The sequence below is a fragment of the Heterocephalus glaber genome, unplaced genomic scaffold (genome assembly GCF_053883595.1).
Source record: "Heterocephalus glaber isolate CG9 unplaced genomic scaffold, H.glaber_assembly_v1.0 deba00001733, whole genome shotgun sequence".
Classification (NCBI taxonomy): Eukaryota; Metazoa; Chordata; class Mammalia; order Rodentia; family Bathyergidae; genus Heterocephalus; species Heterocephalus glaber.
This window is the reverse complement of record NW_028258444.1, coordinates 895,594-911,334: the sequence shown is the minus strand read 5'-3', so window position 1 is coordinate 911,334 and position 15,741 is coordinate 895,594. Positions and strand designations below refer to the sequence as shown.

The following is a 15,741-nucleotide window of genomic DNA, read 5'->3' as shown; positions in this document are numbered from 1 at the left end:
TTTACTTTTAGGTTTTTAAAAAAATTTTTTTACTACTAGGTTTCTCAGCTCTCTTATCATTAATCCTGGACAACTGAGCCATAATACCTATTTTCTAAAGTTCATACATGTTTTTGGATTCCTAATCATGGGAAAAAAAATAACTACACTAAAAGACTGACCCATTTTCTTGATTCCTTTTTCAGACTTTAAACCTTCATTTCTATTTCACATCACTCTTCTGGCTTTTCCTTAAAAACGTGGCGGAACTTCCTCACTTCTAATCAAATCATATCTGTTCCAAAGTATAAACGTATCATTAAAATGGAATTCACAGAGCAAGGAAGTCTTCTAAGGCTGTGAGACCATCTGGGTGTGTCCTCCATGTGACAGCAACCTCTATAAACGCAGCATACTCATCGGCTGGCATGGTTTTTCCCCTTCAGTACAAGTTGGGGATTTCCCCCTTTAAATTATTTTTTATTCCTTAATCTTGTTTAACACGATATTTTAGCCCCTTCTAACATTTGTAAAAGAAATCAAATTCATTTTTCTGTGATTTGAATGTCACATTCTCAACGTGTGATCAGCAGCAGCAGATGACACAGAGTGATGACGCTCGCCCTCGGCCTCTCCTCAGCCTACAGCAAAACATGACCGGCAAGATGACCAGAGTCAAGCTGTTTAGTTGAATAAAACTACATCCCATTTGTAGCCTCTCTACAGTGATTGACAGTGAAATTGAGACATGGCTTTAGGGCAGAGAGCAAACACAGCACCAGGAAACCCAAGGTCTCAGTGAAACTGAGAGTAAGGCTGTGAAACCCTTTGTTTCGGGGTCTTTGATACTCCCCTTGAGCTCATTCTGTGCTCCAAGCTGACCTCAAACTCACACTGTCCTACTGCCATAGCTTCGCAAGTGTGAGGGTCTAAATCCTTTGTTTAGGCAAGAGAAAGACTGAGAGTAGTACTGTTACACTGAACCTTTTAAAAAGGCTAAGATTCAGTGGCTGTGGCCTTACAAGGAACCTAAGGCCAAGGCTTACCGTAAAGATAGGTGTGGATGTGCTCTTAGCTAATGGAGTAGATTACACAGGGATTCATATGAAATTTCAAATGTTTAAAGTATTATACCAAATCAGGTACAGAAGAGCAGAGGTAGTAGAAAATGAAAAGGTGGCTTTGAATCTCTACGGTATTTTTACAGGCATGAAGCTGAGGAAAATACTCATCTGCAAATACTTGAGGGAAAAGGCAAGAGGACTTCGGAGGAAGTACACAGGATCTGGTGTGCTAGGGCCCTTGTATAGGAACTGGCAACAGGAGTCATCTTCACTTAGGAAATGCTACACACTAGGGGCACTTGAGAGTTTTCCATTTTCCCTCTTCTTTACCAGAAGTTCCTATAGCAGCTACACAATGTCTTTGCCAGCACTGTGTGTTGGGTATGGCAGACAGATAATGTGTCCTTAAGTTTCCAGCTCTTTAAACTGATTGGAGTGATAGTCAAGAAACTGCCCCAAAAATTGCACTTGAGCAGCTTCACATGCATCTTGATCTCAACTGGATTGGATCCTGGAAGGTTGGTGCCATACTGGAATAAAATTTGGGGGTGTTTGGAGAGGAGCTGACCGTATTTTTCATGGGACAGAGATGTAAACTGTTACAGCAAAGTGTTTGATGGAGCAGCAGACTAATTTTTCCAAGTATGGTTGCACCAATATATCCCACTGCTCAGGTTCTTACAATGTGGAGCTGCCACTTGTCTATTAAGAGGTAGAGTTAGGGCTGGGGATTTAGCTCATTGCCTCACAAGCAGAAGTTCAATCCCTGGTACCAAAAAAAAAGAGGTAAGGGTCAATATCCCCCTCCTTGAATCTGGGTCAGGCTCTGGCCATAGCAGAAGGGATGTTGTGTGACTTCTGAGATAAGTCAGGAAGGATACCTGTCCTCTTGGACAGTTTGATGCAATGTAAATGAGTTTAAGACTGCTTACTGCCTTCCAGTTTAAGTAAGCCAAAGAGAAATTTTATTCAATCATCTTTTGGTGTCACCATCAGAAATGACTAAAATGTATTTACTTATATAATCTCATTTTACCTTCCTCTACTTATTCTTCAATAAATATATTATCATCTTGCATTTAAGATGATATGTACCTTCACATTTATATGTTTTTCCCGAAAAGAGTGTTGTTGTTTTTTTTTGGAAACAGGCTGGCCTTGAACTCCTGGACTCAAGTGATCCTCTGGTCTAAGGCTCTCAAGTAGCTGAGACCACAGGTGCATGCCACCACCATGCCTAGCTTGTTTTTCCTGAATTTTGTAAGAATTTTGACATTGCTTAAAGCATTTGTTAAAGACAGGGGGACAATACACATTTTAAAAAGCAGCAGGGGAGTGAATGAGCCAGAGACCTGGAGGACACAAAAACTGCCAGAACAAACCAAATGAAAACTGAGGGAAAAAAACATGCACTCATATCATTAACGATGTTTGAACTTTCAATGATACAGACTCTTTAACAAGAAGAAAACACTGGCATTCTGTACAGACCTCTTCTGGAATACTTGTGTTGAATGGGTCATGGCTGGGAGATGCCGTTACTGGAGAAGTGGATGGACTTTTTTCCAGATCACTAAAGCCCTGTGTATCCAACAAAGTGGAGATGGGACTGGAATTGAACAGGTCTTCATATTCACCATCTCTGCCTAGAAAACAATAAGGCAAAAACAAGACAACAATAGTTTTTTACGTTTTTCTTCTGGAAGAAAATAATCCTAATTACATCAAACATAAAACATTTTCCTTTGGCCAGGCATGGTGGCACATGCCTGTAATCCTAGCACTCAGGAGACACAGTGAGGTAGGAGGATCACTATGAGTTTGACGCTAGCTTGAACTACAGAGCAAGACCTTGTCTCAAAAAAACAAAAACCAAAACAAAACCACAAAAAACTCCAAATATTTTCTTTTTGGGGGAAATAGTAGGAGGTGCTAGGAATTGAGCCCAGGGCCTCATGCATGCTTACCACGTGTTCTAACTACTGATCTATATATACCCCAAGTCCTCCAGAAGAGTCAGCTTTTTCTGGCATCACTTGAAAATGTGGGACACCTAAGAAACAGCAGTTAAAATCTGAGCAACTAGGGCCCAAGACTTCTGGGCCACAGAGTCCCCAACAGTGGTATTCACAGACAAAGTCATATTTGGTGGGATTATTGACTCACAAGATTTGAAAACAACTTTAAAGGTAATTTATTTCAACAAAACCTCATGTACATTTAAAAAACTTGGGGCTTTATAAATTTTAGTTTAGGAAAAGCCAAGCTGCAGAATACCTGGTACAACAAACTAATTCTGAATAGCAACAAGAATCACCATTTAGATACCTTACTTTTTATCACTGCTGTGCTCTGGAAAATACACAAAAGGAAAATAGGGGGGAAAAAAAAGATGAATGACTTTTGATCCCTCAAAAGAAGCCTTTCTGCCACTTTAAAGCAAAAAGAACAATCTACCAGTGAAAAGTTACTATATATTCAGCAAAGCAGCAATTTTGAGAATTTTTTTATACCTGCAGAAATGAAAAGGATTAATTTGTCAAGTCTTTTTTTAAAAAGTAGAAAGAGTCGGGCCAGGGATTTAGCTCAGTGGTTCCGGCGCCTGCCTCAAAAGCGCAAGGTCCTGAGTTCGATCCCCGGTACCAAAAAAAGAAAAAAAAAGTAGAAAGAGTGATTAAAACTTTTGTTGTGTTGTTGTTTGTTTTTGAGACAGGGTCTTGCTATGTAGTGTAAGCCAGCTTTGAACTTCCTATGTAACCCAGGCTGGCCTTGAACTCATCATCCTTCTGCCTCAGCCTCCTGAGATACCTAAGTAAAGATAGCCAGGAGGGCCAGGGATTTAGCTCAGTGATTCCCAGGGCCGCCTGCCTTGAAAGTACAAGGTCCTGAGTTCAATCACCAGTACCAAAAACAAACAAAACAAAACAAACAAACAAACAAAAGATAGCCAGGCACAGTGACTCATGTCTGTAATTCCCACACATGGAGAGGTTGGAGCAGGAGGATAGCAACAACACTGAGCTATATACTCAGCCCTTTTTTACTTTGAGACAGGGTCTTGCCTAGTCCCTAAAGCCTTAGTCCCCAGGCTAAGTGTTGTATCTTCACTTAGGTGTCTTCTAGGAGTTTTTGAATTTTCCGTGTTCAGAGAGAACTCATCTTTTTAGCCATCCCAATGCTCGCTCTTCCCTTCCTTCCTTCCTTCCTCCCTCCCTCCCTTTCCCTTGTCCTTGTCCTTTCTTTCCTTTCTTTCGTACTGGGGATCAAACTCAGGTCCTGGCACTTGCGCAGCAGGCAGCGAAACCACTGAGCTAAATCCCCGACCCCCAGTGTTCTTTCTTTAGGCTTCTCCATCTCAGTCAATGGAACCATCACCTGCCAAGTTGCTGGAGTACAAAAATGTCTTTCTTGATAGTGTTCCTCTTCCTCATTCTCCTTCTCTAACTCATCTCACCACCGTGTTGATCCTAAACATTACGGTCAGACTTGGTTCCTCCAGATCTTTTCACTTGGAATATTGTAAGCATCTTGATTTGTTTCCCCTGCTCCGAATACTGCTCTTTCCTGTGTTCTATTTGTTACAAAGATTGTGTTGTAGGCTTGTTAAAACCCTTCAGTGGATTCCTTCACACCTGAACAAGAGCTGAACACCTCACCTTCCATGACTGATGCAATGAATCCACTGCTCATATCGGTGCACCTCACTCTCCCTGCTCCTCACTGCCGTCCAGGTGCACTGGTCTTTTTCTACTTCTTAAACACACCAACTTCTTTTTGTTTCTCCTGGTTCATGCTCATGCTGTTGGTCTCTGTCTAGAATGCCACCTAATCCTATGATATTCTCACACTTTCTAGCAGAGAACAGCTGCTTTAACAACATTGTTTAACAAAGGAATGTGCTACCTAATGTGGAATAACGAGCATGCAAGAAATTTGGGCCAATGTAAGGTCACTGCCACTTTGAATCAAGTAAAGTAGAAAAGTCTGCCAGGTATGGGATGCATACCCATAATCTCATCTGCTAAGGAAGCTGAAGCAGGATGGCAACTCTGCGAGACTCTGTCTCGAAACAAAATAAAAAAGGCTGAGGATGTAGCTCAGTGGTAGAGTTATTGCTTAGCATATGCAAGGTCCTGGATTCAATGCCCAGCAGTAAAGCAAGAAAAAAAAAAAGGAAAGTGTTTAGTGCTACCTTTTTTACCTTGAGGGAGTACCACTGTGTCTTGCATTTTCTTGTACTTGTTCAGGCACTGTCGGAGATCTTCTATTTTCTGGTCCTATGAATAAAATAAATTATCATACTTAATACTATGATTTTAAAACAGTAAAGGTAAGTGTGACAGAATAAGCAGATGTGAATTATTTACATTATTCAAATAATACTTCTAAACTTTAGTAAAACTGGTAACATCTAGAATATTTTTCTATGTGCATGAGATACAGAAAAAGTACATCTGAATTTAGAGATCCTATCATTTAGCTGCCATCTTAAAAAACCAAAACAATGCATTAAGATAGAAAAAAAAATAAATCAGCTTTATTTACTATCCTAATTTATAAATCTGGAAAGATCTATATCTGGTATCTTCATTAGCCATGTTAGTCATTATCTAGCTTGTCTTCTCAAGGCTATCACCAAGTTGCTTTGATTAGTCATCACAGTCCTCTTCACTATTAAAAACACCTTTCATCCTCTCTACTTTCATCTCTGTACTGTTACTCTACGCCCCCACACACACTCCTTCTTTCACTTCTGTCTTTTTGAGACAGGGTCTAGCTATGGAGTTCAGGCTGGCCTTGAACTCACTGAGATTCCTCCATCAGTCTCCTCAGCCTCCCAAGTGCTGGGAAATAAAAGACCTTTACATTGAAAATTACAGGATTCTGAAAAAGGAGACTGAAGGAGATATTAGAAAATGGAAAGATATCCCTTGTTCTTGGGTAGGAATATAGTGAAAAGGGCCATAGTTCCAAAATTGTTATACAGATTTAATGCAATCCTGATCAAAATACCAATAGCCTATCTCACAGAATTAGAGAAAACAATCCTAAAATTCATTTGGAACCAGAAGAGATCTAGGATAGCAAAAGCAATTCTAGGCAACAAAGGCAAAGCCACAGGGATCACAATCCCTTACTTGAAATTATACTACAAAGCTACTATGATAAAAACAGCATGCTATTGGCAAAAAACAGACCCGAGGATCAATGAGACAGACTGGAAGATGAAGAAAAAACTCAAGACATAACCAACTACTTAGCTTTGACAAAGGAGCCAAACACCTTCACTGGAAGGTGTTTATTTATTTATTTAGATACCAGGGATGGACCTCCTGACCTTGGGCCTGCAAGGCAGGTGGCGGCACCACTGAGCTAAATCCCTGGCCCCAGCCTTTTTAATAAATGGTGCTGGAACAACGGGCTTTCCATATGATGAAGTTTAAAACTAGATCCATACCTTTTACCATCCTCTGAACTAAAATCAAAATGGAGCAAAGATCTAAATATTAAAACAGAAACACTAAATCTACTGAAAAATAAAATAGGTAGAACTCTTGAAGATGTTGTAGGCAAAGATTTTATGAACAAAACCCCAATCGCACAGGAAATATCATAAAGAATCAACAACTGGAATCTCTCTCATCTTATTAAAAAGCTTTTGCAATGCAGCAGAAGAAACTGCCACTGAGTGAAGACAACACACAGTGTGGGAAAAAAATTTTGCCAGCCATTCCTCAGACAAAGAACTAATATCTAGAATAAAGAACTGAAAATAAAAAACAAACAAAAAACCCACCTCAGACCACCAACCCAATTTAAAAATTGGCATCTGAAATATGAATAGCCATTTCTCAGATGAAATAGTAGAAACGGGAAATAAATACATGAAAAAATGTTCACTATCACTGATCATTCAAGAGATGCAAATTAAAACAATGCTGAGATTCCATCCCACTCCAGAAAGAATGGTGATTCTAAAGAAATTAACCAATAACAAATGCTGACAGGGATGTGGGGTAAAAAGAACCCTTCTCCACTACTGGCAGGAGTGTAGACAGGTGCAACCACTATGGAAATCAGTGTGGAGATTCCTAAAAAAACTAAGACTAGAGGTTCCATTCGACCTAGCTCTTCTTTTTGGTATCTTCTTGAAAGAGTTAAAAGCATCATGGCCGGGGATTTAACACTGGCAGGCACAAGGTCCTGAGTTTGATCCCCAGTACCACAAAAAAAATCCAAAAAGAATTAAAAGCATCATACCACAGCAACATAAGTACACCCATGTTTACAATGGCACAGTCTGCAATAGCTAAATCTTGGAAACAACCCAAATGCCCACCAACCAATGAATGAATATAGAAGATCCAGGTTTTGTTACACAAGGGAGTACTACTCTGCCATAGAAAAGCATAAGCTCAAAAGAAAAAAAAAAACAAGAAAAGGATAAGCTCAAGACATTTTTAGCTAAATGGATGCAGCTTGAGATCATATTCTTTTTTTTTTTTTTTTTGGTACCAGGGATAGAACTCGGCACCTTGCGGTTGCAAGGCAGGTGGAGGCACCACTGAGCTAAATTCCCAGCCCTTGAGACCATATTCCTAAGTGAAATAAATCAGACATACATGTTCAAATATCACATGGCCTCTCTGGTGTGAAAAACCAAAAAGTGTAAATAAGGACCAAAATGTGTAACAGATATTCGGAAATGGGAAGAAAACGCTCAGATAAGAAGGGGAATAAGGGAGAGTGAAAGGGGACAGGAAAGAGACAAGAAAAAAAAAGAATAAAAGGAAAAATGGTAACAAAGCTTTTGTAAATAAAGTGGGGAATGGGGGTTGAAAGGAGGGGAATGGGAAAAAAAAAACAAGATACATCATATACAGGTACAAATTCCCTATTTTGGATGCTATCATTATGTATATCTAAAAAGTACCAATAAAATAAAGAGGAAAAAAGGAAATAAAAGTTATAGCAGGTAACGTTTGCTAATTTCTTTTTATTCAATAGTGGGAAAGACTAGCAAAAAGTATAACATGGGCAAGTGAATATAACAGTGAGTTTTTTGTTTTTAATAAAGAAAAGCAAATGAGACAAGCACAACATGGAAAAATTAAAGAAAATTACAATGAGAGAAATAGATCAAGCCAAGTTCTTTCTTGAATTTACTCTTTCCTTGGGAAAATGACACTTTGCTCTATTCATTAAAGGATGTGCAGGGAAAGTGGTCCTGATGACAAACTGAACCTGACTGCTCCTGTTGGCTACATGCATGTAATACAGGTAGAACAATGGGAGCTGAGGAAATGGCTCCCTTCCTCATCGACTTAAGCTCAGGTGGTAGCCTAGGACCATTCTTCTCTAATCACTCCCCTTCACTCACGTGAGGTCAGGAAGGACCCTAGAAGCACTCTACAGAACCCCAGACCAAAGCACACACAGCCCCTTTTTTTCTCTCTTGCTCTCAAGCTTGAAGGCCTGATTTGTCTGCATGGTGTGCAGTGTTCCCTTTCTGTTGTTGTTCCAGCACCATTTTGCTGTTCATGACCTTCAAATGTAGCTGCTTGCCCCTCACCATCAGGTGCAGAGCTCTACAGTTCTTTGCTTGCTCTGCACAAGAGCTTGGCATCTACTTGTTGGATCCACCACACATTTGGTGAGTCAGCCAGGAGACAAAGACATCAGCAGACTTCACTAGACGTGGGAAAAATCAACAGCCTGGAGATCTCATCAGACATGAGCCAGCAGTTACCAGAGAGCAGCCAGAAGCCCAGCCAGAAAGGAAGGTAATGGGGACGCTTTCTTTCTTCTTCTTTTTACAAGTGCCCTTTGGAACATGCTTATCGGGTGCATGGGATAGATTCCCAGGATAAACAACTGCTATGGTCACCATTTAGAGACGACCAGATTGTGGAGCAAAAGGCTTTGGCCTATGCAGGGGCCAGGAGGGCTCCCACACATCAGGTAGGTATGTTTATGTGACCCCCCCTTTTGTGTCAGTCCTTGTGGTATGGGGGTTCCCTTTAAGTAGCTGTGGTTTCCCACACCCCTACAGAGATGTAGCTGAGCTGAGCAGAAGTGAGGCCATTGGCTTACATGTGTCCTGGGCCCCTGGAGCTGGCTAGGGGTGGGATGTGGATACTTTGGCTTGGACAGAGCCTTCCAAGCCTACTTACTTGATGTTTCATCTGGAACTGGGAGGCATGGGCCCAGTCCACCTAATGTTACTGCTTTTTTGTGTAGACTTGAGCAGCCACTCACCATAGCCCCAATGATGTTTGTGAACTCCTGTGAGTTGTAGACTCACAAGGAGCAAGGGCTCTTTATTATAGTTTGTTTTCTTTCTCTCCCTCCCTTAAGAGACCCCCCCACCCTCTACTCAGGCTTTTGTCTACCAGAGAATTTAAATTATTTGGCTTTTTGGTGCTGAATAACACAAGAAACAGAGTTGGAAAGTACAGTGCTTCCTCAGGCAGGAAAAAGAAATTTGTGCATTTTATGTTCTTGTGCTCTGGGATTACTTCTCTAATGCTAGTCCTTTCTCCCCATTCTACTTGGTTTTGCTTTAGTTGTTACAACTGTGGTCTCAAATATATGTCCTTATATATAAAGATGTGTAACTTCTGTTTGTGAACTGAATTTTTACCTTGTTCACTTTTACTTTGTGGTTTTGTCACCAGACGTGAATGCTTTGTAGCTTGATTTAGGGAGATAAATGTTTTTGGAGAGACATTTTATTCTCGGTTCTTAGACTGTTAGATAGTGAGATATCATCTGTGAAAGTGCTCATTTCCCTGCCAAAGGGCGAGAGCCACATTTTCAGAAAATTGTTGAGGTTTTGGGGGTTCTACTGAGTAAAGTGCTTGTCATCTCTCCCTAGACAGGATGTTAGGTGGTTTTATAATTGGCTAAGAGGCATCTAGCCAGTAAGGCATCCCAGTTCCTGGGCTCTCTGACCAGATGACTTGTGTTTATAGGAGGAAGCGCAATAGGTTGAAAGGAAGTGGCACTAGTGGCTCACCACACACTCAGGATCTTCCAGGGATGGCCTTGTAATAGCCCAATTAAAGGGTTGGGGATTAACCCAGGGACAGAGCTGTGAGGATCACACAACTAAATTTCTAATCCTCCTACCTAGTCCCATCATGGGAAATGCCTCATCTATTCCTTCTGATGCCTCCTCAGCCAATGGAACAGTTACAGCTCATGGTTCTCCAGAAGAATCATCATATAATCTTGTGCAATAAAAAATGGGCTATGTTTCCACTTGGACAAAACAAGATGTAGCCGGTAGTGGGGGATTTAGCTCAGTGGTTCCGGCCCCTGCCGTGTAAGCGCAAGGTCCCAAGTTCGATCCCCAGTACCAAAAAAACCCAAAACAAAACAAAAAAGCAAGATGTAGCCACCCTTTGGCAGCCTAAAACTTAATGCTATATTTCCACTATTTCTTTACTGTAAGAAACAGAAAAAATGGTCAGAGATACCTTACATTCAAGCTTTTATGGCCCTCTACTAGAGGCCTGATCTTTGCCCTGGAACTAATCCTCTTAGGAGCTGAAGCTGCTGAGGACTCCCTCCAGCCAGCTCCTCCTCCCCACAGGCTACCTCCTCATTGGCCTGCTGAGCCAGCACCCTCAGGAGATAAAGGCCATCTCCTAAGGCCACCTCATATTAGGTCTGGGTCTGCCTATCACAGAACCCGGGATTCAGGGAACTCAACCTCTAAGCCAGCCACTGCTCTATGGCTTTCATAAGTCTCTTTTTCAGTTGCAGGCATTCAGCAATTCAAGGAAAAATGGTTGATTCTCTGAGAACTGTGAAGATTTCCTGATGGTTTCCATACCGTAACAGTGGCTTTTGATCTGACCTGGCAAGATGTACAATTCACCCTAGTTTCTTGGTGCACAGCAGTAGAAAGAGAAAGGATTATAAGAGCTCCTAAGTGGCTGATGAAGCCTTTGCAGCTTCACCCTCTGATAATCAGCCAACTGCTGTGCTATTTGGACTCTGAGGGATCCAAGTAGGATTATAACATAGGAGGTGGAGAAGCCAAATGAAAGTTATACATCAAGGCCATTTTAATGGGTATGTAATAAAGGATGCCCAAACCTGTGAATTCAGACAAGCTCAGGTCTATCAATCAAGGCTCTGATGAAAATCAAGTTGCTTTTTAGCTCTGGTTTGAAAAGGCATTCCATAAATACATGAATTTAGACCTGGAGTCTACAGAAGGTCAGAGTATGCTAGGACAGTACTTTATTAGTCAGATCCAGATATTAGAAGGAAGCTCCTGAAACTCCCAACAGGGGCCACAAGCAGGGACATGTCAACTGGTCAAGGTGGCTTACTTAAGTCTTTAATAAAGCTGATGAAAGAGAAAGCAAATGAGAGTTGAATAATGAAAAGAGACAGGTTAAAGCCATGCTTGCTGTAATAGATAAGGCTCCAGCCTGCAGCATGAGGAGAAACCAAGGTAATCCAAAGAGTGATGGAAGCAAGTCAGAGTGCTTCAAGTGCATGCAACTGGGGCATAGGGAAAAGGAATGACTTCTGAAGCACCCAAATTCTTGCCAGGCCTGTCAGAGCATGGGTGAAGGCCGTTGGCAATGGAAGAGGGACTGCCTTGTTTCCAAAGAGGGATGAGGTCATCCACCATCACAGTAGCTGGGGAAGAATGTCTGGATAGTGAATGATAGTCTGGAGGCAGCCTGCATGGCTCCCCATTAGCGTATTTTCATGGCTTTACAAGAACCTCAAGTGACTCTAGAAGTAGTGGGAAACATTTCTTTGCAAATGCTGGGGTGACTTATTCTAGTTTCTTATTTGGGTGAGCTTTCATTCTGTTCTAAAGTTGTTGTGTGCCTTGAAGGAGTTAACTGGACAGCTTTATTTATCCCACTCTAAGGTGCTGTTTAGATTTCCTTTTCCAAGCTGCCTTTATGGTGATACTGGAGTGTTCCATACCAGTAATTGGAAGAGATATACTCTTCCTTCTCAGGGGCATTCTAACATTCAAACCTCTGGTAGCCCATGTCCTAGTTCCTAGGGTCCAGTCAGCCTGACCCCATGGGGCCCAATGTCTCTGCCAGGAGTTGATCCCCAAGCATATGATGGCACCCCTGGGAGGGCCATCAAGGCCACTCGCACAGTCATTCAGCTAAATGACCATAAAATCTGTATCCTCACAGAAGATATTATCACTTTAAGAAGGAAGTTAGGCAAGGGCTAAAGCCCATTATTGATAAGCTTTCGGCTACAAAGTTACTGGTGCTAGGCCAGTCCCCATGCAATATACCCATTTTGCCAATAGTGGAGCCATCAGGAGAATATCACTTAGTACAAGATCCCAGAGCCATCAATGAGGCTGTGGGGTTAGTGGCAGGCCCCTATACCCTTTTAGCACAGATCCCTTGAGACACTAAATTGCTCTCTGTCCTTGATCTCAAAGACACCTTCTTCTCTATCCTTGTGCATCCTAACTCCCAATACTGGTTTGGCTTTAAATGGAGAGGCCTTATACAATGGCCTTCTGCCACTGAGGTACAAGGAATTGATAGCTGGGATTCACTTCTACACCTGAGACACCAGAAAATGAAGAGGGGAAACACAAACCTCATACACTTATGAGCCAGTGGGTGACTTCGTTTCTTTTCAGAAAAGAAAACACCAATCAACCCATTGGACCTGATAAGTAAACCTACTCTCTGTTTGCCACACTTGAGTCCCAAGTTATAACATGACTTTTTTTTTTCTGTTTCTTTTAAGATCCTCCTGGATGATTCAAAAACTGTCTCTAACAGGGAAAATGAACAGTGATACAAAACGTTAAAACTAATCACATCTTTTCCTCATCAACAACAGTTACCTACGAACTTGACAGACAGCTTAGGCCAGTGATGGGAACCTTTTAGAGATGAGTGCCCAAACTACAACCCAAAACCCATTTATTTACCTCAAAGTGCCAACAGTGCAATTAAACCCAAATACTGAGGTAAGAGTTTAGAAAAAACAACTCATACATTAACATCTTTTGTCTTAAAAAAAAAAACAACACATGTGCCCTAGGTTCCCCATCACTGGCCTGAGCAAACTTGTCCAGTGTATTGAGGTCCTTTCAAGAGATTCACTAGCAGTGGTGGTCATACAACATTGTGGAGGAAAACAGAGGGACTATATTTATCTGTAAAAGAATACAGTTTTTATGTTAATCAGTCTAAAACAGTAAAAGATACAGCACAGGAGCTGGCTGACCATGCTTCTAAAATCTGTGAGGAACTGTCTGAGTTATAAACATCCTGGCCAAATATCTGGAATTGGGGGACTTGGTTCAAGTCCTGGACATGGCTTTATTAATGCTTTTTGTAATCTTACTGTTTTGATCTTACATATTTAATCTCTTGGTTAAATTTGTCTTTTCTTGTATGACAGCTGTTAAACTACTGGTAATGGCCCACGCTTAAGATCAAAACCCACTTCCATATTCATGACTCATCAACAAACTCTTGGAGGCCAGGTGTGGTGGCATGCCTGCAATCCTAGTACTCTGGAGGCTGAGGCAGGAGGATCCCCATGAGTTCAGACCAGCCTGGGCTACACAGTGAGTTCAACGGCTACACAACAAGATGCTGTCTCAAAACAAAACAAAACAAAACAACACAACCCAGGGAGGAAGAATCTCGATCCCTTGATCTCTTCAGTAGGGCAAAAGTTCCTTGGTCCCCACATAGGTAGGGACACTGCCTCTACTGAGCAGGAAGTAGCCAAGGAAAACGGACCTTCTTCCTTCAGCATCCCTCAACGGTTTTCGGGGACCAGGTCTCTCAGGGAGGAATAATACAGGTAGAACATTGGGAACTGAAGAAATCACTCCCCTCCCCACCCACTCAGGCTTGGCTGGTACCTTAGGGCCATTCCTCCCTAATCACTCCTCTCCATCCATTTGAGCTCAGGCAGCACCCTAGGAGCACTCTATATAATCCCAGACCAAAGGATACATGTGACCCCTTTTTACCCTCTTGCTCTTGAGCCCAACGGCCTGATTTGTCTGCATGGCATCCAGTGCTCCTTTTCTGTCATTCTAGCATCATTTCTCTGCTCATGGCTGTCAATAAATGCAGTTGCTTTTCTTTCATCATTGGATGTACATTTTGCAATTCTTTGCTGGCTGTACAGAAGAGCTTGGAATCTATCTGTTGAATCTACGACACAGTAACACATGGATGGCCATGGAGGCCAGCAAGAAATATGTTGCCTTGTAGAGCAACTCTCTGCTCTTGGCAGGATGAAATATCAGATATGTGTGAGAAGGAGGAATGACCCCTGGAGACACAGATTGCTTAGACAATATATTAAAAGCACACATGAGAACCACACATGGTTTCATGGAGCCTGTGCCTTTGTTTTCTGTTATTTCACCTCTCAAGAGGGGAGAGACAATTCCAGATGGAAAGGAGGCCAGGATTATAAAGGAAGTAATATAAAGATGAAAATCAACATGGATTTGTCCAGCATTTCCAGGATGCACTATGGAAACTTCTTTTTCCCACTTGTCAACCGAATATACAGAATGCCTCTGATTGTTTGAACACTGAATATTTTCTAAATTCATGGGAGAAGTGGGGAAGGATTCTTAGTGGAGCAGGTTGGCATTTCTATGCTCACAGCTACAATCACAACCAGCATCACTGAGACTATGTACACTTGGGCAGGGAGAGAATGCTGCCTCTTACCATCAGTAGTTTTGGATATACTTTCAAACCAGGGGGTTGCATGCAATTGTCAAAATGGTGTTAGAAAAAAAATCCACACAGGCTGGGCATGGAGGTGCACACCTGTAATCCCAAGTGCTCGGGAGGCTAAAGCAGGAGCAGCACTTTGAGTTCAAGGCCAGCCTGGGGCACATAGTGAATTCAAGGCAGGCCTGTACTACATAGCAAGACCTTGTCTTAAAACAAAAACAAAAACAAAACCCCCAAACCCCACATAAATATTTGAATTTCATCTGATACCTTTTCTTCATTTGCTGCCATCAAAGATTCCACAGCCTTTTTCATTTTTTGTACTTCAATATCTGAAAATAATACATCAAATCATAAATCAATTTAATGTGTACAAGATACTCTTCAGACTGAAAAGGCTTAAGGTAAAATATTAATGATTTTTAAAAGGGGCACATTAAGCATCCCATACACTCTTAGAGACTTTCTAAAAGATAAACACCTCTTATCTGTCCCAACAGTTGTCATTCTAAGAAAGAAAATAGGAGCTACTATCCTCCCTCACAGCAACATTTTCATACTGAAGATCATAACACTGAAGATCAAACCCGGGCCCCTGTAAACATAAAAGCACAGGTGTTTCTTTTTCTTTCTTTCTTTCTTTTTTTTTTTTTTAATAAAAGGAAGCTATAAAGTAGTTTATGAAAGTAATGAATGGTACACATAATGACCAAAGCAGAGAGAATGATACTCAGTTATAACCAAGAAGGAGACAGGAGTGGGAAGAGCCTGATGGAGTGTGCCATTTACATGAGTAGTCATGCTCAGAAGCTGTGTGTAGGTTCCACATAGAAGGATAAGTACTTTGCTTCATCTACAAACTTCATTTCTCACACTAGTTTAAAACAGATTTCAAGACATAAAGGCTAAAGTAAGCTGAGGTAATTTTTCCTAAAATTTGATATGCAAATACAAAAACCATG

The 15,741-nt window shown here is 41.4% G+C and overlaps 1 protein-coding gene across 26 annotated transcripts in view; it reads right to left on the bottom strand.

Moving 5' to 3' along the window:
- The window catches only part of Ppfibp1 (PPFIB scaffold protein 1), a 194,274-nt gene that overhangs the window by 21,366 nt on the left and 157,167 nt on the right, over nt 1-15,741 (bottom strand). For 17 of the 26 annotated variants that reach the window (XM_087200242.1, XM_087200239.1, XM_087200241.1 and 14 more), the window contains 3 exons: nt 15,050-15,111; nt 5,236-5,320; nt 2,535-2,689 (listed from right to left, as the gene is read on the bottom strand). In XM_087200242.1, the coding sequence (XP_087056368.1) occupies nt 2,535-2,689; nt 5,236-5,320; nt 15,050-15,111 (302 nt within the window). The remainder of the gene's footprint in view (nt 1-2,534; nt 2,690-5,235; nt 5,321-15,049; nt 15,112-15,741) is intronic. The other 9 variants (XM_087200257.1, XM_087200245.1, XM_087200249.1 and 6 more) reach the window with 1 other exon arrangement.